Source organism: Magnolia sinica, chromosome 11 (assembly GCF_029962835.1).
Source record: "Magnolia sinica isolate HGM2019 chromosome 11, MsV1, whole genome shotgun sequence".
In the NCBI taxonomy this organism is placed as follows: domain Eukaryota; kingdom Viridiplantae; phylum Streptophyta; class Magnoliopsida; order Magnoliales; family Magnoliaceae; genus Magnolia; species Magnolia sinica.
The window spans coordinates 58,476,212-58,501,578 of NC_080583.1; the positions used below are offsets into that span (position 1 = coordinate 58,476,212).

Below are 25,367 nucleotides of genomic sequence, written 5' to 3' on the forward strand. Positions count from 1 at the left end.
GATGACATCTATATCGTACTTAATACTCTCAACCTGTGGGATTTTTATTTCGTTTCATACTTGTGAGTTGTGACTTGCAGTTTCAATTAGACATTATTAAATATTAATTAAAGTGGTTTTCTTAGAAAGTTGTTGATGCAATAATTATTTGATTTGTTTTATAACTTTATGTGTAGATTAGCTTTTGATAAATAATAATTAATAATTTGTTTGAACATGATACTTGAAAAAATGAATTATCTATTAGGCATTTTTATATTTTTTGCTTTTTTTACTAGTTATCATATTTTTTTATTTTTAAATTAAAAAATAGAAGTATCACGTAGCTTAAGCTACACTATTTACGCTACACGCTACAAAGGGTTGAACACTACGCAACACGTTACCACTATTTAAAACAGCGGTGCATACTAATAAATTTTTTTTAAATTGAGCAATACCAATACATAAAACATAAGAGTTATATATATATATATATATAGAGAGAGAGAGAGAGAGAGAGAGAGAGAGAGAGAGAGAGAGAAAGACGAGCCATGGCACGTGTGTTGCAAATTGAGAGAGGAGCAAAAGAGAGATCGTGAGAGAAAGGCGCTACAGACCATTTGAAATAACAAAAATGGCCAAAATGGCCTCAGTTGATGACTAACTTTTTTAAAATGCCCCAAATACCTCTAACTATATTGAAAATTCCTCTTGACTTCCTTTCAAATTTTAAGGTTAAGGTCTCTCCTAAAACTAATTGCATGGGCAAAATCATCAGAAATTGTTGCCATTATATGTGTGTATGTACTTATGTATATGAACATATATGTGAGTATATGCACCTCATGTTTAGCAATGATTATGATGATAATTACAACAATAAACATGATGTTGACAATGATGCCAAAAAACTACTTACAAGAATAATATGATCACATTTCTGAAACATCTTTGAAAATATCTTGACCATGAAGGGATACTATGGAGTTATTGAAAGTGGATGGATCAAAAATGCCATTCGGAGAGCAAAAACTAAGTCTCACTCTCGCCTATGTTCATTTCTGATAACTATAGCAGGCAAAACAAGCACAAGTCATTTGGAGGACTACTCTCACCTGTGTTCGTTTCCGACAACTATTGCAGTTGGACATGACCAGTCCATGTCATAAACTGAAACCTACAATGCCCCGCAAAGATCTTTTTAGTAATCCAGTTATCATCATTTAACTACTACTTATAATGGCAACGCCTATGAGAAAGCTACTAAACAATTGAAGGACATTTTGAGTAATGAAAAGTATACGACACAAATCAAATTGTTAACCACCAAGACAATAGTTAGGATGGTGAATCACGTTTATAACCCTGTTCATATCTTCAAATATCAATAGTTAAGCAATTATCTAAAGTTAGGATGGTGAATCACATTTATCACCTTGTTCATATCTTCAAATATCAATAGTTAAGCAATTATCTAACACACACGCACGCACGCGCGCGCACACACATACATGTGTGTATATATAGCCAAATGCTCAGCTACGCACCAGTTCGCACGGAACTCGTGCGAACTTTTTGAGAACTCATCATACGTGATGTGAGTCCAAAATCTGAACAATCCACGGGATGTAGCACCCCATAAAACCCCCAGGGCCCAACTTTTACCTTGATCCCAAACTTTGGTGGGCCATGGTAAAAGAAAATAGTTTCCTCCCTTGATTTGCATCTCTCTTTGCGATGGCCCACTAGAGTTTTAGATCAAGGTGAAAATTGGTCTCTTGGTGTAACGTCCCGGATTTTTGCCAACCTGGAGTTAGACGTCCTTAGGCAATGGGTCGATCATAACACCTTATTGACTTCTCAGAACTCAATCCCAAAGTTTAAAATCCCATTTCAACCTATTTCCTTCACAAATCTCACCTTTCACCACCTTATTCTTCACATTTTTCTAAGTACTTTCATAGTAGACGCTAATCCTAACATTGAAATGATGGAGAACAATACTTAAACTTAAATTTACTATAATAGTAAATATATAAATAAAAATGGGTTTTGGGCCATTAGTCTTATGGAATCTGACAAAATAAATAGGTGATTTTGATAGAGCAACCTAGTCTGTCGTAATTGGGCGACACGTAGTTAAGTACTAAACTAAAGAATCGATGGATTTGGCTTGAACCACTTTCTATACAAACTATAAGACTCAAAACCATTAAAATCACTAACTCAACATTACTTAAAAACCTAGGAGCAATCTCAAAACCCAGTTGCTCACAGTAGCACATTGAAACTCCGTATTAGACCTGGACCGTGTGTCAAAAGTCCGATGACGGCGAAACTATAAGGTTATGACCACCTTACTGGGCTTGACAACCATCGCGGGAATCGAGTCCAAATAGTATCTAGAAACGCACAACTTGAGCCCGAAGCGAAGTGTATAGGAAACGTGAATATCTTTAGAAAATAAACTCAAATTTGAGTGATTTGGGCCGTTCGCTTGCGGGCCAAATTTAAGGTTTCAAACCGTCAGATTCTGACCCAACTACACCCTTGGATCAGGGAAATTTCCCTACCCAGATCAGTGTACTTGTGGCCCTGATCAAGCGACGATAGCCGTTGAACTGAAACTGGTCCTCCATGGTCGATCCACAAATCCGATCGGACCAAAATCTTAACCTGGCCTAGATCCATTGCCAGGGAACTTACCTTACGCCGTTGGTGAGTAGTGGACCTCCAGATGAGCCCCGTTTATCAGAAACAGACTCCCTTTGGCTATAACCTAAGTATACCATGGCCCTAGGGCCATTTGAACCAGTTTTGGGCCTATATAAGACCCTTAACCCACCCCTTCTCTCTCACATACGAATTTGCTCCAAACCCTAAGAGAGGAGAGAGAAAAAAGGAGGAAAGTGTGAGGAGAGAAGAGAAAGAGTGGGAGATCGTTGCTAGGATTCTCTCCCACAACTCCATGCCTCGATTCACCCTTCCACATCGCTTCACGATCGTCTCCAACTTCGATTTGGGTAAGGAATCATAACCCTAATCTCGTTTTGGGAATCCAAGTAAAAGAATCAGCGAAATAGCTAACCTCTTTCGTGATTTAGGTAGCCGTTGTGTCGTAGACAAAGACGTAGGGTTCAAACCGAGTTCGTAATCGACATACCGGCGAAAGGTGCGGACTATAAACGTTTACAGTTATGGTTTTCAAGGCTTTCAATGTCAGCTAATGATTTATGTCTGACTTGATTGCTGCCATATGATCTTAGTTACGACGTTTTCAATATATCATATATGTGTAAACTAGGTTGTATACAAAATGCATTCCATGTGTTTGCTGAAATGCTTGAATGAACATGAAATGGTGAATTGTGCTTGTCATGATTTCTAATCTTAGATCCATGTTTGTTATATGTTTTATAACTTATGTTGTGTAGGAAATTGCTACAGTTCATGTCGTAACTAATCTAGTTTATGTATTTAGAAATGTGTAGTCTAAGTGTTTGATAATATGTCTGAATGAGAAACTGCCCGATGATTTGAATTTATTAAGGGTGTTGAGATAGGATTCTCGATTACTTTAACTATATGTATAAATTCCTTAATGTAACCTTAATTTCAATTACGCAATTTATGGATGAATTGCAATGCTCGGTAACATGTTCAATATGTTCAATGAAATGCTCAAATGAGTGTTGTACTTGGATTGTTTGTTAAATGCTTATAAGATTATCACATGTATCCACATACTGTATTTGAGTATGATTAGGACTACTACGTAGTCCAGGCAATCGGTAACAATTCCTATTTGAGTGGCCGAATTAGTCTCGCCACATTTGATGCGTTCGGTGAATCCGAGTCGTACGATGATTGTCGACAGTGGTACCATGTCGATTAATTCAGCGTACGCTCGTACCAGTCGAACTTGTCTAATAAACTGATGGGCCTATTATGTATTTACCATGTATGAACGCTATTGCTTGAATCTAAGGTACCACTTACCAATGTAAAAGCCGTTTCAACCATGGTACCACGATCCGCTAAGACTCATGAGCCGGGCATGGTGGTATGGGACACCGTAGTAGAGCTGTCGACCTACGCTAGAGTGATGAGCCTCCCCGTAGTGACCAGTGAGCAACCCAAAACTCGTGAGCCAAATACGGTGATATGGGATACTATATTCGAGCTGTCGGCCTACCCCGGTGCAGCCTGGCTGTGATCCCCAGTCGGGTTGGTGACGAGCCTTCGAAAATAGACTGCCAGTTGGTAGGGCATTGGTGGTGTGACCTCGAGTACAAAATAGGCCTACACTGACGGTGACAAGCCTCTCGTAGCGACATAGAGTGTAAACTCTCGAACTTGCCTATCGTATGTGATTAACTAGGATTGACGACCCTAGATGGATCATTGTTTGGGTAAATGATGTAAAGGGAGGTACCTTAGCTTTCCAAACCTGCAGTATGAATAGGTCTAATTAAGAACTTGGCTAACACGCACATGCACCGCATTACATGTGCCTTTGATGATAGAGTTGAGCACAACGGGAGTGTTGCATGCGCGACCGTGAGATGATGTCGCTGAGGGAGTGCAAGCGAGGGCATGCATCATTATAGCATATCATCCCTGCATTAACAAGAGTACTTAAAACATGATTGTTGTACTGCTTTATCATTACTGCTTGACTGAATTGATAACATGTTAACCTTTACTTTATAGTTCCACTGAATTAGCTACTCATTCCCACCTGGGGCGGTGTTTTAAACACCACCCAGACTCTGGTTTAGATGTAGGTGATGGCGAGGCCTATACAACAGAGTTGGACTTCGTAGGCAAGGAAGAAGAGTTTTCCTACGTTCAACTATCGGGCGGATCTATGTAAATCTCATACCGATGCGTAGGGACTACTAGGATACTTGTTTAGTTGAACATATTTACTTCCCGCATTTATATGATTAGAAACAACACATGTATATATTTAGCCCGATTTCATACTCATACTCCGAAATTTGTGAAACGTTTTTATAATTAAATACATATATTTCAGTCTTCCGCTTGCCAAATTACATTAACTCTGGAGTATGATATGTTGTTTTAGTATAATCCCACTCATGTTTACTGCATTGCTAATGGACGACATCTAAACATCATTATCCATGTTGCATAAGTGATGCGTTGGAACACGGGAGTAGAGCTTTGCTCGACCCCCGAATTTCAGGGCGTTACACTTGGGGTTTCATGAGATGCCGCATCACAAGGACCTTTTGGATTAGACGCCCATGACACGTGTGCAAAGATGCGCACATGCGCAGGCGAGCATGCCTCTATGTACATACATACATATATGGATACATACATACATGTGTATGTGTGTATATATATATATATATATATATATATATATATATATATATATATACACATACATGTGTGTGTGTATCTGTGTGTCTCATCTAGTTCATAAACGAAATTTACATAACCTCTAACATGTGATTGGCATAAAATTCAAAGGGTTGATCCTAATAGCGTAACCAGTGTTTTAAATAGCGAATAGCATGTAGCATAGCATTCGCCCCTTTGAAGCATAACGCATAAGTCACATGCTGTGTAGCATGAGCTACATGCAACTTTTGGACTTTTAATCAAGGTAACGCTTGGTTATACCAATTTCATGATATTCTACACCAAATTAGAGTGATTAATAATGAAATTTAACAAACTTTCATGATATTTGGAGCAAGCAAACGCAACCTAAAGTAATAAGAAAGGGCAATGATTAAGTATGAAGGTAAAGAAAGAGTAACGAAACTGATTTAATATTGATACTTATATTATTTTATTAAAAGCATTGAAAAGATTAACTAATTTTTATTCAAAATATAAAAATGTAACAAACCATTGAAAAAAAAAATTAATTGATTTAAATGTTTGATGCAGGACATGAAATTCAAGTATGATGTGCAAGATTTTCAGGCTTTAGATCACACTAGTTCAGAAACAATTACACAAAATTCCACATCCTACACAAAAGTTCAAACACTCAATCAAGGGGAATCTTATGCGGATCCAGACCTGCACATGCTGGGGCCGGATCAATCAAAACTATAGACCAAACAAGAATTAAAGGAGGGTAAATCCATCCACGCATGCACAGAAATAATTCCCCCAATCCAAGGGATTCAGAAATTTCAATTCGGAAATGGCATAAAATTGAGGATTTAAAGAATTTAGGATTAGGTTTAGGGATTTTAGGTGAAAGAGAAGATAGACAAACCAGAGAAGTACCGCACGTGTGGACAGCAATAATAGCCCAGACGCGCGTGCGTGCGATCCCGGCTGCACGTGTGTGGGGCCCACTATTCAAAAAAAGACCAGCTTGACCCTAGTCGGTCAGGAGTGGACTCCAAAACCCCCAATTTCAGCTCGATCCGAAGCACGGTTTGTGCGTGGTGCTCCACCAAAGTTTCAACCCTCCTGTAGGGCCAGATTCTGAAAATTTACTGTAGAGAGAAAAACGGTTGCAATAGAGGATAGATTTGAAGCGTAGATGATTGTGAGAGAAGAGAAATATGGATGGAAGGTAGGGACAAATCAGGATAGGTGTGGCTTCGCACCACAATAGTCAGGCCTTCGAGGAAGGGAGGGTTTCACACCCAATTGAATCTCCACAACTTAGAAATTTAAAAGAGCAGAAAAACGCAGAAATTTTATTAATCTTCAATGAGAAAAAAAGACTACAAGGGATGCCTATTTATAATAAAACCTTATACCCCAAAACTCGTGCCATGTACGCAACCTATTACTTTGAGACGAAGTAATAAAAAATAACAACTAATCAAAGCAATCTAAACCGTCTATGATATTCCTAATAACAATAATAAGCAAAACCCAAAGTACTAAATTAATTAGAATAGTGGGCCACGATCATGAGAACCCATGGTGGGATTCACATGACTATCGGGTCTACTCTAACGAACCAAAACGCAGTCCTCTAGCTAGGAGGCCCTCCCTGGACATCGTCATCGATCCAGATCGATGGTGGAGCCCTCCTCCTTGCGCACGTGCGTAGGGGGGTGTGCGTGTGCGCGTAATGTCCCCATCAACTCTCCCCGACTGTGAAGATTTCGCCACTGGCGAAATAAAACTCCTGAACCACTCCAAGATACCAGGATCAAGTCTTTAAAGCTCCTCCTCAGTGAGCCACGTACTGTCTGAAGCTGGGCGTGACTTCCCAATTAACCAGGTACTTCTGAAACCCGCCATCCGACGTTGATACTATCTGATGGTCTAGAATATCCTTTATTTCCTCTTTGGGTGTGGGAAGGGTAGGTATGGGAGGTAGAGGCTGGAAAGAAGGGTCGAGAAGAGGCCATGGATCAAAGGACAGGTCTGAGGAATCAAGATGGGTGGGGCGAAGGGCCAGACAAAGTATCAGTGGTCCCCTGAAAAGTAACTAGATCCTCCACATTAAATGTGGAACTAATTCCCATGGAAGGTAGAAGATCTACCACATACGCTTTGAGACCGTTTTGTTTTATAATTTTGAAGGGTCCAGCGCTACGCCCGTGTAACTTACGAACAGCCCCCTGAGGATAGCGCTCAGGCCTAATGCGGACCATCACAGAGTCCCCTACATTGAATTCCTTGAAATGTTTATGCTGGTCTGCAGAAAATTTGTAATGTTCATTACTAATAGTGATCTTTCGCCTGATAACTTGATGTGATGAATGAATGTGATGTGCAAGGGACTCTGTAGACTGATGGCCTATGGGACAGTGACATAGGGACAAGATTAATAGGCTTCCTAGGCTTGTAACCAATAACGACTTCAAAAGGACTTAAACCTGTGAACCTATTTACAAAACTATTGAACGCAAACTCGACAATAGGTAGTACGGTATCCCACGTCCTGGTGTGCTCTCCCACTAAACATCTGAGCAAACTCCCTAGGCTTCTATTGACCACCTCAGTCTAACCATCGGTCTGAGGGTCGCAGGCAGAAGAAAATTGGAGCTTAGTATTCATCATGTGCCATAGTGTCTTCCAAAAGTAACTCATGAATCACACGTCACGGTCAAACACTATGGTTTTTGGTAACCCATGCAGTTTGACGACCTCACTAAAGAACAGCTTGGCAACATGAGATGCGTCGGAGGTCTTAGAACAAGAAATGAAGTGGGTCATTTGAGAAAAATAGTCCACGACAACAAATATGGAATCGTGTTTCCGAATAGTCTTAGGGAGTCCCAAGCACAAAGTCCATTCTGATGTCCTGCTAAGGGATGAATGGAACTGGCAAAGACATGTATAATCCTGTATTTTGCTTTTTCTGCTTTGCCGGTTGACAAGTACGACATTGCCCTATAATTTTGGTCACGTCTCGCTTGAGGCTTGACCAATGAAACCTATCCTCCACTAGGGCAATGGTCTTGTCTCGACCGAAATGACCCGCGACCCCTCCTAAATGTAACTCCCAGACAAGAAAATCGCGGAGGGAGGTGCGAGGTATGCACAAGCAGTCACTCCTAAACAAATATCCGTCTAAAATCAAGTACTCACTGCGAGCTCCTGACGGACTCTCTAACAATGATGCGTACACGACTCCAAAATCTGGACACTCAGAATAATCTTCTTTGATGTGCTCGAGGCACGTGACTTCGATACTCATGGAATTGAGTAACGCGACTCGACGACTCAACGCGTTGGCAGGCTTCTTCTCTACACCGGCCTTGTACTTAAGCACAAAATTGTACTCTTGAAGGAATTGAACCCACTTGGCGTGCCTAGGGTTTAATTTCTTTTGAGAGTTTAGATATCTCAAGGCCTTGTGATCTGAGAATAAGACGAATTCTTACGGCAATAGATAATGACGCCAATGGCGCAATGATTGCACTACCACATAGAACTCTGTCATAGGTGGAATATTTTTGTTTCGCCTCATTCAGTTTCTCACTAAAAAAGGCGACAGGGTGCCCTTCCTGACTAAATACTCTTCCTTTGCCGACTTCTAACGCGTCACATGTGACTTGAAAAGCTTTTGAAAAATCCGAAAGTCGCGTGACTGGAGCTTCGATCATCTTGACCTTTATCTCCTTAAAGGCCTTCGAGGCTGCCTTTGTCCATTGAAACTCTCTTTTTTTATGCAATCCGTGATGGGAGCCATAATGGAACTGAAGCCTCAAATGAACGACCTATAAAAGGTGGCTAAACCGTGAAAGTTGCGCACCTCATGAATATTGCGGGGTTCAGGCCAATTGACGAAGGCCTTGACCTTCTCGGGATCCGCCGATACGCCCCCAGCTGACACAACAAAACCTAAGAAGATAACACTACTAGACAAAAACACACACTTCTTTAGGTTGACGTACAATTTCTCGACTCTAAGGATCCCACAAACCTGCCTCAAATGGTTAAGGTGTTGTTCCTTAGTCATACTATAAATCAAGATATTATCAAAGTATACGACCAAGAACTTGCCCATGAAGGGTCTCAACACTTGGGTCATCACACGCATGAAGGTGCTTGGGGCGTTAGTCAACCCTAAAGGCATAACTAGCCACTCGTATAGCCCATCCTTCGTCTTGAAGGCCGTCTTCCACTCATCACAAGGGCGTACACGAATTTGGTGATAACTACTTTTGAGGTCAATTTTTGCGAAGATAGTAGCATTGGCCATCATATCCAACATGTCATCAAGACGTTGTATGGGAAACCGATACTTGACTGTGATTTTGTTGATGGTCATACTATCAACACACATCCTTCATGTGTCATCCTTCTTAAGTGTAAGAAGGGCGGGTACGGCACACGGGCTCATGCTCTCTCGAATGAAACCCTTTTCTAGGAGCTCATCAATTCGTCTCTTGAACTCTGCATGCTCCTTTGGGTTCATTCTGTAATGAGGGAGGTTTGGTAAAGTCGCCTCAGGGATTAAATCAATGGCATGTTGTATATCCCTCATAGGGGGAAGCTCATTCGATAGATCATCAGGAAAGACATCACGAAACTCATGCACTACCTGGATGGCCTCAGTGGGTAACTCTACACTAGCCTCCGGTACACTTTCCCTAGTCACAAGGGCATATAATATCGAGTCTGCCTCAGTTTCTCACTCAAAGTCTTTGGCATTTAAAATATGGAGATATACTTGAACTTGGACTTCGACTCCTTCAATTCTTTTAAGCCGCTCACACCACTCTGCGTGGTGAACTCCTTTCCAGTAGTGTTCTTAGGTGGAAGTGGATTTAGCTTGACTTTCTTGCCCTCAAACCAGAATGTACACACATTCGAATGGCCAAATATGGTGACATCCCTGTCATAGAGCCAAGGTCTACCTAGAATGATATGGCCCACATTCATGGGAACAATATCACACCAAAGTGTCTTCATAAGATCCAAACTGAATAAGAACAAGACAACAGTGCGAGACTGGAATGGAAGTTTCATCAACTCAAGACACTATAGGGTTGAGGATGGGCTTCAAGCTTCAAGCCCAAACGGCTCACAATACTAGTTGATGCCACGTTGGCACAACTACCACTATCCACGATCATCTTACAACTCTTTTCCCCACATTTTGTATAAGTATAGAAGATCATGTTCGAGCGCCAATTGTCAATGTTCTTGGCTTGACCAAGGGCGCATCGCACGACTACGAGGGTCGCAGACTCTTGCGCTCCCTCTTCCTCATCACTAAGGGTTTCTACTGGCTCATATTCTTCCTCTTCGTCGTCACTATCTGGTGGCACTACTTCTATTTGCCCATCAATAAGGAGCACCTTGGTACCCTCTCTCGTGCCGCACTAGTGAGCAAAGTGACCAAACCCTTGACACCTAAAACACCTAGTTGCTCCACTCTTACGTGAGCTAGACCCGACAACTTCTTTACCCTTATCATCCTTAGGCCTAGGCTGAAAATTACTGGAAGGTTTGCTTTGGTATCCAGCGTTAGGCTTAGCCCCAGAAGGGTTGGCCTTAGCGCCAGAATCACGAAAACTCAAATCACTTTCCCACAGATGCTTTGAGGTATTACTCAACCTCCAACACTACTTGATACAACTGTTCAATGGTATCTATGTCTTTGGCAAGCAATTCTCTCCTAATGTCAGTACGGAGGCCCGTTTTAAATCGAGCAAGGGTGAGTACGGGATCCTCATCAACTTTACACCTGGTCAAGTATTCTTCGAACTTCTTAATGTATTCCACCACACTCATGGCACCTTGTCGAAGAGACTGCAATTCCTTAATCAACCGTAAGCGATAAGAGAAAGAGAGGTACTTCTCCTTGAGTGTTTCTTTCATGTCTCCCCAATAGACTATTGGGAGCTCCTTCGCTCTTTCTTTCTTTCGCTCTACAGTAGCCCAAAACCTCTTTGCTTGGCCCAGAAGCTTCATCTTGACGAATCAGACTCGACGAGCATCCGACGCGTCATACCACTCAAAATAGTGGTCCATATTTGCCAGCCAGTCTCAAAAGGCTTTGGGGACCAAGTGGTCATCAAACATAGGGGCATCTACTCTAATTCCCTCGAGGAGTTGCGCATCTAGGTCATATTGATCATGATGTCCCTCACGGGGTGGGTGCACGGGTGCGCGCCCATGACCAATTCCTTAGCCACCTCCATTCCTTTGTCTAACCTCTTGACCACCTGCCTGAGATTGGGCATCTTCCCCAATGGTGGGGTTTGCCCCGGCGGAGATCTCTAATTGGGTAACGCGCACATTAAATTGCTCAAAGCGTTGGTCCATACGTTGTTCCAAGCGCTTACCCAAAGACTCAAACCATTGGGTCAGCTTGTTTATTGACTCTTGCAATTGCTCCATGTTTAGTGTAGGGTGCAAGCTAAAACCACGACCTGTACGTATAGGCATACAACTATTAACTCAATCTAAGGACTTTCTACTACGACCATATGCGCCTAGATAGGACTAAATGCTCCTATAGGACTATATGGAGAAAACAACACAATACTAAATTTCCCACAACCTATCTCAAAAATTATGGACCTCTAAACAACTCTATATGATGATACTTAATGCATAATGGACACAAATGAACTAAACCCTAACATGCAATGCATTCCCTTACAAGAACCCTAGGCTTTGATACCAAATTTGATGCAGGACATGAAATTCAAGTATGATGTGCAAGATTTTCAGGCTTTAGATCACACTAGTTCAAAAATAATTACACAAAATTCTACATCCCACGCAAAAGTTCAAACACTCAATCAAGGAGAATCTTATGCGGATCCAGGCCTACACATGCTAGGGCCAAATTAATCAAAATTATAGATCAAACAAGAATCAAAGGAGGGTAAATCCATCAACACATGCACAAAAATAATTCCCCCAATACAAGGGATTCGAAATTTTCAATTTGGCGAATCCTAAGGTTGAAGAAAGGGCATAAAATTGAGGATTTAAAGAATTTAGGATTAGGTTTAGGGATTTTGGGTGAAAGAGAAGAAAGAAACAAACCAGAGAAGTACCGCACGTGTGGACAGCAGCAATGGCCCTAGTCGCACGTGTGTGGGGCCCACTATTCAGAAAAATGCCAACTTGACCCTAGTCGGTCAGGGGTGGACTCCAAAACCCCCAAATTTCAGCTCAATCCGATGCACGGTTTGTGCGTGGTGCTCCACCGAAGTTTCAGCCCTCCTGTAGGGCCAAATTCTAGAAATTTACTGTAGAGAGAAAAACGGCTGCAATGGAGGATGGATTTGAAGCGTAGATGATTGTAGGAGAAGAGAAATATGGATGGAAGAATGTGGGGACAAATCAGGATAGGTGTGGCTTCGCACCACGGTAGTTAGCACTTTGAGGAAGGAAGAGTTTCACACCCAATTGAATCTCCACAACTCAGAAATTTAAAGGAGCAAAAAAACGCAGAAATTTTATTAATCTTCAATGAAGAAAAAAGAGTACAAGGGGTGCCTATTTATAATAAAACCCTATACCCCAAAACTCGCGCCATGTGCGCAACCTATTACTTGGAGACGAAGTAATAAAAAATAACGACTAATCAAAGCAATCTAAACCGTCCATGATTTTCTTAATAACAATAATAAGCAAAACTCAAAGTACTAAATTAATTAAAATAGTGGGTCACAATCATGAGAACCCATGGTGAGATTCACATGACTATCGGGTCCGCTCTAACAAACCAAAACGTAGTCCTCTAGCTAGGAAGCCCTCCCTGGACGTCGTCATCGATCTAGATCGATGGTGGGACCCTCCTCCTTGCGTACATGCATAGGAGGGCGTGCGTGTGCGCGTGATGTCCCCATCAATGTTGTACTAAAAAATAACTTGTAATGTGAGCTATGTAGTGTGTAGTGTAGTTATGTAGCATGAAATGTATATCATGTAGCATAGGCTACACGCGACTTAAGCTATTTTTGTGGGCTGGATAGCATTAAGGCTAAGCTATGCTACGTAGCATAGGCTACATACTACATAGCATAGGTATGTAAAACACTGGGCAAAACAAGAAGGATTACAATATCGAAGAAAAAAAAATATGTATCCATGCAGTGAAGGTTCTAATGAGATGGCAAAGAACAATATACCACATTAGTTCCCAAGTGTGTCGTGGCAATGCGGTAACCACGTGATTTCAACGCCTTGAAGCACTCTCGAGTGGACTGCCAAAGTTCAATATCCAACCATTTCTCAGCACCCATGCTAACATGACGATTGTCTCTATACCTGCAATTAACATAAAGGAGATATTATAACTTAAAATTAGAAAAAGAACAAAGAGTGGGAGCCAAAAACAATATACATCCATCCTATGTATGTGTATATGCACATATGTATGTATCACAGCTCATTCTGTAAATGATGAAGGAAACAAGGTGAGAAGCAACTAACAAAAACCAAATAGGCCATGACCTGATCCCATGAAAAAATCTATGAAGCCTACAAATAATTACCAAAGAAGCATGAGAGAACCAAAAAATTTCCCACTGTCTTGGATTTTTTTGTTTAGAGTAAGATGTGAGTTTTACACTAGAAAGTGATGGTAAAATGGAAGTATATTGCCTAGCTAGATGATGCATTCTGATTGCCACAGTGCAGCCTTTGGCACAAAGTATAATGAAGAGATTCTCATGGAAATACCAATTGACCAAATTTGCACCTTAGGATCTAGCCAAATTCAAATTTTCGAAGAAAATCTGGAAATATACTACCATATACTTTGTGATGATCAGATAATTTGCTGATTCAAAACATAGGAGGCTTTACATCAATTGGTAATTTACGTAAATAAAGTATCATCTTGGGATCTTTGAGCAGGATAAGCTTTTCAACTTTACCCGGCTATGTCACAACTAATCTTCTTCAATCCAAGACTCCGAAAAGCTGCTGCTTCTCTTCAAGCTTCATACAACTCTACATTCACCTCTTCATGTCTTCCCATGCGGATCATTGTAGAATTCCTCAATATTCATATTTTGGTTTATAGATGAAATATTTGACCTGTTCTATTAAACAAGAAATGCTTTTAATCTCACTAACATGCTAAATTTAACGACATTGTCATTGATTACAATTTTTACACCTGAGACATGCACATTATAGTGACAAGAATATTAAAATATTTTCAGAATTAAAAAAGAAATAACTAATATAATACAATAGGACTCAAACAAAACATTGCCTACAAGACACTGGCCTACTAGACATCGTTGTGGTTGTGCACTGTGCCGTCAATGGCATAAAGCAAATCATGAAAAGAACCCATGCAAGGAGTTGACTGGAGCGTAGAATACCAATTGAAATGCCAAATGATAGGGATCTGACTCTTGAGCCCTGAATTCAACTGTCACATGTTGATCCCCCTGAACTTCATCAAGGAAGTTTTCTATCTGTATCCCTGTAGAACTTGTGCATCTCAACTTTTAACGCCATAGGTTTGGTCATTATTCTCCAATTAATTCACTTCTACCATGGGCGTGACTGCAGAAAATACTGCCCGAATCACTACCATCGGGTTACATGAACCTGCCACCTTCTCGCCCACGAGGAAGCTCTCCTTGACATTATGCACATGGCGTTAATTTATATAATAAAATCAAAATCCTAAGGGTTGCCTCAAGCCAGTCCCATCTCCTTATAACTTCTTATTGGTGAATTTTAGAAAGACACGGAAGCATAAATTTTTCAAAATTTTCCTATTTTTAGAATTGAGAATAGATCCCCCTCTAGATATAATCATGTTCCAAAAGGCCATAAACCAATGGATAGGATTTTACCTCAAATTTATGTCATGTGATCATTATAGAATCCAATGCCAACCCTCTAACATAGGTCTCCTCCCAATTTATCCTAGAAAAGCAAAGAGCTATGAGACCTGCGCAAGGCCCCTACCGAGGTAGGGTTGGGAGTGGCACACCTTGAGAGCCATCCACGAGTCAACCCATGCATGCGCAAGACCTGCACTAGGGCTGGGACTGGCACACCTTGAGAGCCATCCACGAGTCAACCCATGCATGCGCATGTTATGGACGGAGATCCCTCCCTCCTCCCCCTTCAATTTGCTGAACAACAGGATCTATTTATAAGGAGAAATCAGAGTTACAGAAACAAACACTAGTATCGTGTTTCTCACCCCCACAGACTTAAGTAAATCCCCACTACGTAGAAAGTCTGTAAACTTGCTTTGTCCATGCACCCAAATTCACCAACTACTTTCCCATTCACAACCCTAATTTCGCATTGACCTCTCGAAGGTCGCTAGAATCATTACGAGGAATCCTAGCAACTTGAAAATGGATGTGGTGCTGGATGAAAATGGGGTGATCAGGCTTTTGTCATTTCAATCCAACAAGAATTCACAATTCAACACAGCAGAGCTTGTAGCAGTTGAAGTAGGGATGACTTTGCTCCTAGAATCCTTTAATGGACCATTCAAAGTGGATGGGGACTCACAAAATGCTAGAGCTTACATTTTTGGAAAATTTATAGCCCCTTCAACATGTGCTTTTCTCATTGACAAGATTAAAGAGAATTGTTCATCCTTACAAGTCAAGTTACAATGTGCTTTGAGAGAAGCAAACCACATAATAGAAATTTTAGCCAAGTTCGACTTCTTGCTTGTGCACTATTTGGGGTGTAGTGAGCACCACACAGCCTATACTCTAGGTCGCATATAGTGTATGTAGCATGTGCTACATGATGTTCTCAATTTCAAGCTTAAGAAACCAAAGTTTATAAGGGTTGGACTTTTATGTTAGTTCAGCAGTAATTTTAAAATGTTAGTGATGCATCCTCGTCACATGTGGCAATGATGTAGAGTTATCCAGACCATACAAATTGTGGGTGCCATTGTGGATGGAGCATATCTGTAATCACATTGATCAAGAAAGCCTAGTCATCAATACAACTATGCCAACTGCTTAGTTCCAGAGTCACGATCATTTTCTAAATGATGTAAAACTAACACACGAGCCAAACCTTTATAGAAAAACATAAGGCTTCAAACGGTAGCATTCGAAGCCCTGAATATTCAACCCCACCATCAATACCCATGCAAAAGTTTAGAAGCTTGATTCTCTCATCCAAAAAAAATCCAAGATGAAATTTTAGCCATTGAATCAGGCCTAAAAGAAGATCCTGAGCTAAATTTTCAGGGGCATTGGAGCCAAAACCAAGGAGATATCAAGTTTTCCCTTTTCACATCCGTAAGGTTGTATATCTCTATGAATGGTGCATGCAAACAAGACGCAGTACGCCCTCACTTTCTCAACTTAAATATGATAATACGTTTGACTTGGAGTTGCCACTAGCCAAATGAAGCTTTAAAAACTACAGACGGCTAGAAAGCGTAAAATCGCTTAAGGGTCAAGGAATCATAAAATTCCCTGACTCAAGTGACTCCTGCGATTGGTCTGTGATTGTATATTCTAAGTAAGGGCCTCGGTGACAAAAAAATTTAATTACGCACCATTTTCTACTCACACTTATGTGCAGTTTCTACTTTACAGAATTTATCAATTTTTTGGGAGATTTAGTGGAATTTCAGCAGTGTCACATCTAGCCTTACTTCGTAGGATTTATGATCCTAGGTAGGCAAATAAAAATAAAAAAGAGTTTAGATACGAGAGAATAATTGAATAAATAATTTTATTTTATTTTTTAAAGTAGTGTATGGTGTTAGTGTTCTTAAACTGTATAGCATTGAATGCAGATTGATTTGAAATGTGAGAAAGAAATTGGTAAACCAAATACCCTTTTCTGCAAAAGGGATAGACTGATATCCCCGATTCCAACTCTACTCTTATCTTTTAGTAGCTTCGATGATGGACATCTCTTGAGTTAGGCAACACTTTGGCATAGTCAGGAATCTCCAGATGCTCCCAATGCCTCTCCCCCTGGAATGGGCATTGTGATGCACTATATATAGACAAAAACCGGTGGCTTTTTAAGCACCACCGATAGGTTTATAGGTTACTCTTGTAGCTATCACTTTTTGTTGTTTTTAGGCCCTAGGTGTTAGTTTTTATCATTTTTGGGCCCCAAGTGCTAAACGAATAATTTTAGAAAACCAGCAATCAGACCGCCTATTTTTTTGTCATTTTTGGGCCCCAATTGCTACCTGAATAATTCTAAGGTTGTTGGAGTTGAAGTGCGCAGTTGAGATCTACCTCATCTAGCTCATCTTTAGGTCAGTTGGATCCAGTAGCTGTCTTCGAAAGGCATCGAGGATCCTTTCAATTTGATTGGTTCGGATTTTATCACTCTAGAGTCCAAGAAATGTGGCCTGATCGAGGTTGTGCACAACCGAGATTTCCGAGTATTTTGGACAATCGTTCGATATCTGATTTCATCAAGCTACAGACCCGCCAATCCGGTTTGTTAGTTATTTTCGTGACTAGCCAAAAACTTACTCTGCCCGACCCGCATGGTTTTTCAATGGGCTCCGAATCTTTCAAAGACATCTTCATCGAAGCCTGGCAAAAAGCCGAAGAGTAGTTTAATCTCGTTTTGGGTGGGGTGTCTACAATCTCAATTTTTTTGTTTTTTGTTTGATTGAATCCTTTTTAAAGATCAAGCGAGGTATGTTCTTGTCCTTTTTAAAGATCAAACAAAATAGTTTAATAGTTTTTCTTTGATTTTGAATTTTTCTTAGGGCTTGTTTGGATTCATGGAAAGCATGGGAACGGAAATGGTATTTCCCATGAAACTCACTTTCCTTTGTTTGTTAAGCCTTTCTTTGTGGGAAATTGTGAGAAACACCATTTCTCACTTTCTATCTTTGTTGTTTTCCCAACTCCCCACCCCTAAGAAATGCATTTTCCCACGATGGAAGGAAAATAGGTTTCTCAAAGGTTAAAGCCTAAATGCATCGCTATCCATGTTCAATTGCCTCACATGTGCCAATATGCCAAATGAGGCATAGTCCATCTTCGATCATGTTGCACACGTGCCACTATGCCACGTGCCACCATCCATCTTCTCTTGTGCCCCACGTGTAAAGAGCCCCACATGTGCTCATGTGCTAATGTGTCACATGTGTCAACATCCATCTTCTCTTACACCCTACATGTATTGCCATTCTTTCACATGTATTGCCATTCATTTTACTTGTGCCCAATGTTTTAAATATCGTTATCGTGTAATGTATCGCACCCTTGGGATATGGATACTATCGGTCATCGCATGGGATATATCGCTTGTATCGTGTAACTTATCATTAATGTTGGGAAACATGGGAACATTGGAAAATTGGTCAAATTTTTCATTGAAACTTTAGGGATAATTGAAAAAGACATTAATACACATAAAAATCAAAACGTTATTAAAAAAAAAAAAAGTGCACATAATAGGGGTTTCCCTTGTATGGGGTCCTAATATATGCGCTTTCCAACTAAACTTATGCAAGTACATTCAAAGTCTATTCATATGATTTATAAACATAAGAAGCCATGTATGGAAACCCAAGCAATACATTCAAAAGCAAAAGAAGAATCACTAGATGAGGTTACATACATGTTTAATTTTGTATTTGGATACAAAGATTGCAACCGATTTGCGAGAAATTGAGAAATTGAGAAATTTAGATTTTTCTCAGTTTTCCGCAACTAAACCATCTCCCCCAAATCTCAAAATCAAAGTTCCAATGATTTTTCATGAAAAACATAAAGAATCATAGATTTATAACCATTTGACACTAGTTTAACGTGATTTACAACAAAAACATGGATCAAAAATTGAAAATGCTCACCGGATCGAATAGGTGGGATATATCGACACTACCTGTGCGTTTCGTATTGCACTGGTGGGATACAAGATATATCGTGGGATATATCGGCTGATATCATCGATATTTAAAACACTGCTTGTGCCCCACATATGCAAAGCACTCCACATGCGCCAATGTGCCACACATGCCATTGTCCATCTTCAATCCTCAAATATGCCATGTGCAAATGGTGCCAATGTGCACAAGTACTGTCATCTAGCTTCGGTGCATGTCAAATGTACTAATGCGTATCGTGTGCCACATGTGCCAACATACAACTTCAAATACCTCACATGTACCACATGTGCCACCATTCAGCTTCAAGCGCTCACATATGCCGTGTATGCCACATGTGTCACTGTTCATCTCAAAGCATCCCACATATGCCATAAGTGCTAATCTGACAAATGCTAGTGACTATCTTAAAAAAAAAAAAAAAAATCAAGAAAATTTTTTGTTTGGCCAAACAACAAACTCGAAAATAAATCCTAAATTTATATGAAAATCTTCTTAAAAAGCAAAGGAAAACAATTTTTCCTTTCCCACAATTTTCTGGAAAAAAAAAGGCTTCCCAAGAAACAATATTTCATTTCTCATGCTTTTCATGAATCCAAACATGCCCTTAGCATTTTTTTTCTTTTCTGTTTTCTTTTTTTTTTCTTCCTTTTTTTTTTTGCACTTTATGAAAGGCAGGTTTCTTTGCAACATTGTAGTGGAATAAACTTGTTCTACAACATTTATTCGTGTGAGACCCACCATGGTGTGTCTATAGCATCCAACCTGTCTAGCAAGGTCGATCTAACCATTATGTGGGGCACCATGTGAATTTGTAGGTTCTTAAGTGATTTCCATTGTTTTCTATGGTGCTGCTCCCATGATGATTGTACAGGCCTAATGCATGCAGCATCCTATCATCACGATGAGGGTTACTTTATGTATAAGTTGGCTAGCATGCAGTCACATAATGTAGTGAATCCCACACAGGCAATTGGCATTATTATCAAATGGCATATGCACAAGCAACCCAAGGGGGATGTGCGCATATGCGATTGTACAATTGCATTTACCATTGCACAGCCCCCAAAAATATAATTTTTTGAAAAAAATTAAGAAAATTTAAATTTAAAAAAAATAATAAGGAAAATTAGGAAAAAAATTGTAAAAATTTTACAAGTGTATAGAATTGTTTTATATAGTTTTATTACCAAATTGCATTAAAACTTTGTTATTTTTATTACATTTGTTAGACTATTAGACTGTAACAAGTCAACTAACAAGTACTCAAATGAATGCATATACTCAAAAATGTGCGCGCGCGCACGCACACACACATAAAAAAAAAAAAAACATAAAAATTCTATTGATGTGATTTTGAATAAAGATAATTTGAACTAGAAGTTTTATTGATGTGATTTCGATGGGAGATTATGCCTTTGCATATCTCTATATTCGACCGCATAATAATGCACAACAGTCATAAAACTATTGTTGTATTAACATGACCCATTTTTGTGGGTTGTTTTATTAACATCCCAACTGTTATCAGCCACGCCGTATCTGGATGCTAATAATCTCCTTACCCCAATTGCTTCTCCACTCCCAATCATCCATCATTTACATAGAAGAGCGATGTTAACAGTTCTTATCAATTTTATGCCTAAACTGCCTATTTGCATCGATGTATATATAGTATCCCATGCAACTAGGTGATACCTATGTGTGCATATCTCATCATTCCAAAGAAACTGCCTTTGCATGGACTCTAATTTTTGGCTATGCACACTGGACAATGCATACAAGACAACCAAAAAATTGGAAGGCTTGCCATTCCACCCAGCCAGCCGACACTAAAATTTTTCTATTATAGGATCCCACAAAGCCCTAAAAGGTCTTCTGCATAGGGTAGGGACTCCTAAACGTTTAATGGGCAATAGCCATCCCGCAACCCACTGCTCCCACAATTTGTGTCACCTCGATCCTCACAAGATTGATACCAGTGATGCTACACTTTGATAAATTATCGCTGGACCCAGAAAATACTTTGAAACACATAAGAATATCATGAAACATCACTAAATCTTCTATCAAGCCATTACCAAATAACAATATGTCATCCACATATAAGGAACAATGTTTTAAATAGCGGTAGCATGATGTGTAGCACTCAGCCCTCTATAGCGTGCAGTGTAAATACGTAGCATGTAGTGTAAGCTACACGATACTTCTGTTTTTTAATTTAAAAATAGGACAAATATAATAAATAATAGAAAAAAGGGATATATATATATATATATATATATATATATATATATATAATTGCCTAAAAGATTATTCATTTTATTAGTCATAAGCAAGTTCAAACAAGTTATTAGTTATCATTTATCAAAACCGAATCCACATATATAAACAAAATCAAATAATTATCACATCAACTTTCTAAGCAAACCACTTTAATTAATAACATTTAATTGAAACCACAAGTCACAATTATGAAAAGAAATAAAAATCCCATAGGTTAAAAGTATCAAGTTCAATACAAGTGTCACATTCCTCAACATTAGATACAAAGAAAACATTTTTAAAAAAAATTAATAATAATAATAATAATAATAATAATAAAAAAAAAAAAAAAAATAGTAAAAAATTTACATTGTAGCGTACGCTACGTAGTTGTATTGTACGCGATGACCCCTATAGCATACATTACATGGGATTTACGCTATTTAGAACGCTACATAGCGCTACAGCCACGCTACGGGCGCTATTTGAAACACTGATAAGGAATGAGTGATTGCCACCTATTGTCCAAACACATCCCCTGAATAAGACCCACAATGTGAGCTTTACATATCATTTGAGAAAGCGCTTCACCCACTGCCGTAAATAGGAGACAAGACAGTGGATCTCCCTGCCGTAAGCCTTTCCCCTATAAAACTAAAAATAAATAAAAACTTTTGGAGAGCCATTTACAATCACTGAAAAACGCTGACAAGATACGAGCTTTTATCCATTTCTACCATCTTTCCCCAAATCCCATGCATCTAAGCAGGGATATTAAGAACACCCAATTTATGCAATCATATGTCTGGTCCAAGTCTGCCTTGAATAGAAAACCAAAGCCCACTTTTCCTATACATATCTGTCCAGGATAAATGCACTCTGCAAGGAATACGGCGCCACCCTGATAACCTTCTTCAGTTTGATAGGCAGTATTTAACTAGTTTAACAATATATATATATATATATATATATATATATATAGAGAGAGAGAGAGAGAGAGAGAGAGAGAGACTCCCAAAGCAAGCCAACGCTCACACAATGAGACTACAAAACAACCGCGTGCTTTGAATCCACTTAAGAACAAAATAAACATCTGGTAATAACAAGGTGGAAAATGTCAACCTCTGCACAAACTATGCTATTTGGGTCAGCAATACACAAGCCACGCCCACTTTTCAGGGAACCAGATTTGAGACCGTTCACCAAAACTGATCCACACGCCAATAGGCGATGATGAAAATAACTCCCTAGTAGGATAATCCTATTATCAAATTGTTTGTTTGCAATCTGAATCACTGAAAGGTGGACCCCCCACTTGTACAAACTGCTAGCCCAAATGACAACGCCTTCTGTACTAATACCTCTACAACAAAACACTGTAAAGAAAATTCAAGAACATTGAAAAATATATTTTGAAGGCTTTTTTCACCTCAGAACTCGATGCACCTTTTCGTGCTGTCGCATGAGACTACGTGGACAGACTGAAATCCTAGAGCATCGGCAGACCGGAACACGGCCGACACGTTTCCGAAATCGACCAGGCCCTCAACCACCAAGCACACAGAGTAGGTCCTGTTCTCCACCACCGTCCGAATCCTCTCCTTCCTCACATCCATTATATACGGGTCCAGCGCATCTATCACTTCTCCGCTCGTCAGCCACGTGTTCCCCGATCGGAACATGTCCAGGTAGGGGAACCAACGTCGTCCCTTCACGGGAGTGGCCGCAAAATCATATCGGCAGTCCGTTTCGGATATCCTCTCCATCTTCATAAGACGGTTGACGTCATCGGCATTGGCGAGCAGCTCCTCGACAGTGTCCTTTGACGAGGAGTGGTCTTCGGAGGAGGATTCTTTGGGGGCTGCTGCGTGGGAGAAAGAGAAGGAGGGGATGGAGAAGGAAGGAGACTGGTTTCGAAAGGGAAGAGATCGGAAGCAGAGAGTTGGAGGGATGGATGGGAAGTATTGGAGAGAGATGAATTGGGTTATTCCTCTTCGTCTTCTTCTAGCAACTCCCCCTTTGAAGGAAGAGAGGGATGTGAGAACAAGGGTTTTGCGAGTGCTCATCTCAGAGAGAGAGAGCAGACGTTTCCGTACTTTGGCGCGAGACGAATGTTTTCGTTTGGCGCGAAGGAGAGGGTGGAAGTGGAACCGCGGTTTTTGGATAGGTGGAGGTACGGAAGTAGGGCTACCCAAACGCAATTAACCCAACCGGGTTTCCGGTCGGGTTTGATTGGTTGTCAAGGCCCATGGGTTGCGTTCGGGTCGACATGAACCCTGTAGCGTTTGGGTTGGGCAAGTTCGGATCGAGTTCGGTATTTGGAATAGGTCCGGGGACCTTGAGTTGGAATTTGTGTTGGATGGTCTTGCAGGTTGGATGATGCTTTTTGGGTTGAGCAAGTTTGGGTCGGGTTAGGCTTAGGTCCGGTCAGGTACAGACGCTGGGGCGGGTGCTCTCTGGGTTGAGCAAGTTCAGATTGGGTTAGGTATTTGGGTTAGGTCCAGTCTAAGTACAGAGGAATTCAGGTTAGGGACCTTGAGTTAGAATTTGGGTTAGGTCCATTCTAAGTATAAAGGAATTCAGGTTAGGGACCCTGAGTTAGAATTTGAGTTGGAAGAGGTTGCAGGTTGGCTCCTCAGGTCTGGTCAAGTTCAATGCAAGTTTCAAATCGACCCAGTGGGCCCAAGCTACACCCCTTGGGGGAGATAGATCGACGCTCTGGTGGAGTATGATAGCCCATTTGTGAGCGCTCTCAATTATTGGCACTCTGAGTTATTAGACCGATGAATTCATGGATGATTTAGAAAAAGTTTTAATTAAAGCATCAATTGATGAATGGATTAACAAAAGGGACTGGACCTGCTGTTAAGAACAACTTGATGGCCCAGGGGGTGGGCAATTCTACTATCATCACAATTGTGTATGGGTGAAAATGGGCTGACCAGAGACGACCAGTGTGATAGAATACAAAACGACCCAAGGAAAGCAGCCAAGCTCTAATGCTCATGCACAACTTCTGCATGAAGATCAACGACCTAACCACGAGCTGAGAACTTGACAAATTACCGAGGACTTGTTGTTAGGATACGAATCAAAGACCTGACCACAGCCTACCAAACACTCAACTCGGGATGATCATCCTCAAGTTGACCCCGAGCTTTAGATCCTAAGGTCAGTTCGGATGATTAACCTCGAACACCAATCCCTTATGTTTCCAGGTCACGACCAACCGACCTTATCACTAAAGATCATTCTTGAGGATCTCAGGAAATGGCTTAGAAATGACTGCAATGCACGCCTATTATTCAAGGAGTGTTTCTATCCACATAACTGACTCTAGGCCTATAAATAGAGGCCCACCTACAGTAAAAGGTGTGCACCAATTACCCTTAAATCAACTAGACCTAAATTCCCCAAGAGTTCTAACTTAGGCATCGGAGGGTCCCCTTGCCATAGCCAGGGTCTCCTTTGTTATCTTTGTGTTGCAGGTACCCAAAGGTCTCGTAAGGGCTAACTGGATTTCTGCATTAATAGTTTGGCGTTGTCTGTGGGAAGCGACATCAAATCCATTGCCTTTTTGCAAAGAGTTCTATGATGGCAAAAGGAAGGAATAGAGCTCTAGCCACCACTGCTGCAACTACTCCCGCACCAATAGAACGATTTGCACACTAGGGCGACCCACCTTCCCAACAGTGGGCTGATCCCGCTCTTGCAGTGCCTAAGCCAAGGTCCCAGAATCGAGGGGGGGGGGGGGGCGCGGCTTTAAATAACAATGTGAATCAACTTATGCAAATCCTGGAAAAGCAAAATCCGCCCTCGGCCCCGAAGCAAAAGGTGGCACTACCGTGGAACAATCCCGACC

The 25,367-nt window shown here is 40.6% G+C and overlaps 1 protein-coding gene across 3 annotated transcripts in view; it reads right to left on the bottom strand.

Annotated features, from left to right (window-relative positions):
- The window catches only part of LOC131219194 (uncharacterized), a 60,058-nt gene extending 36,279 nt beyond the window's left edge, over positions 1–23,779 (bottom strand). The window contains exons 1-3 of one of the 3 annotated variants that reach the window (XR_009158043.1): positions 22,952–23,767; positions 13,548–13,686; positions 1,098–1,159 (exon numbers count right to left, since the gene is read on the bottom strand). Coding sequence is in view for 1 of the 3 variants with exons in the window: in XM_058214204.1 (XP_058070187.1) it covers positions 1,098–1,159; positions 13,548–13,686; positions 22,952–23,571 (821 nt within the window). In the remaining 2 variants the exon portion in view is untranslated. Of the gene's footprint in view, positions 1–1,097; positions 1,160–13,547; positions 13,687–22,951 lie in introns of all 3 variants that reach the window. The other 2 variants (XR_009158042.1, XM_058214204.1) reach the window with 2 other exon arrangements.
- Positions 23,780–25,367: the final 1,588 nt, after the last annotated feature.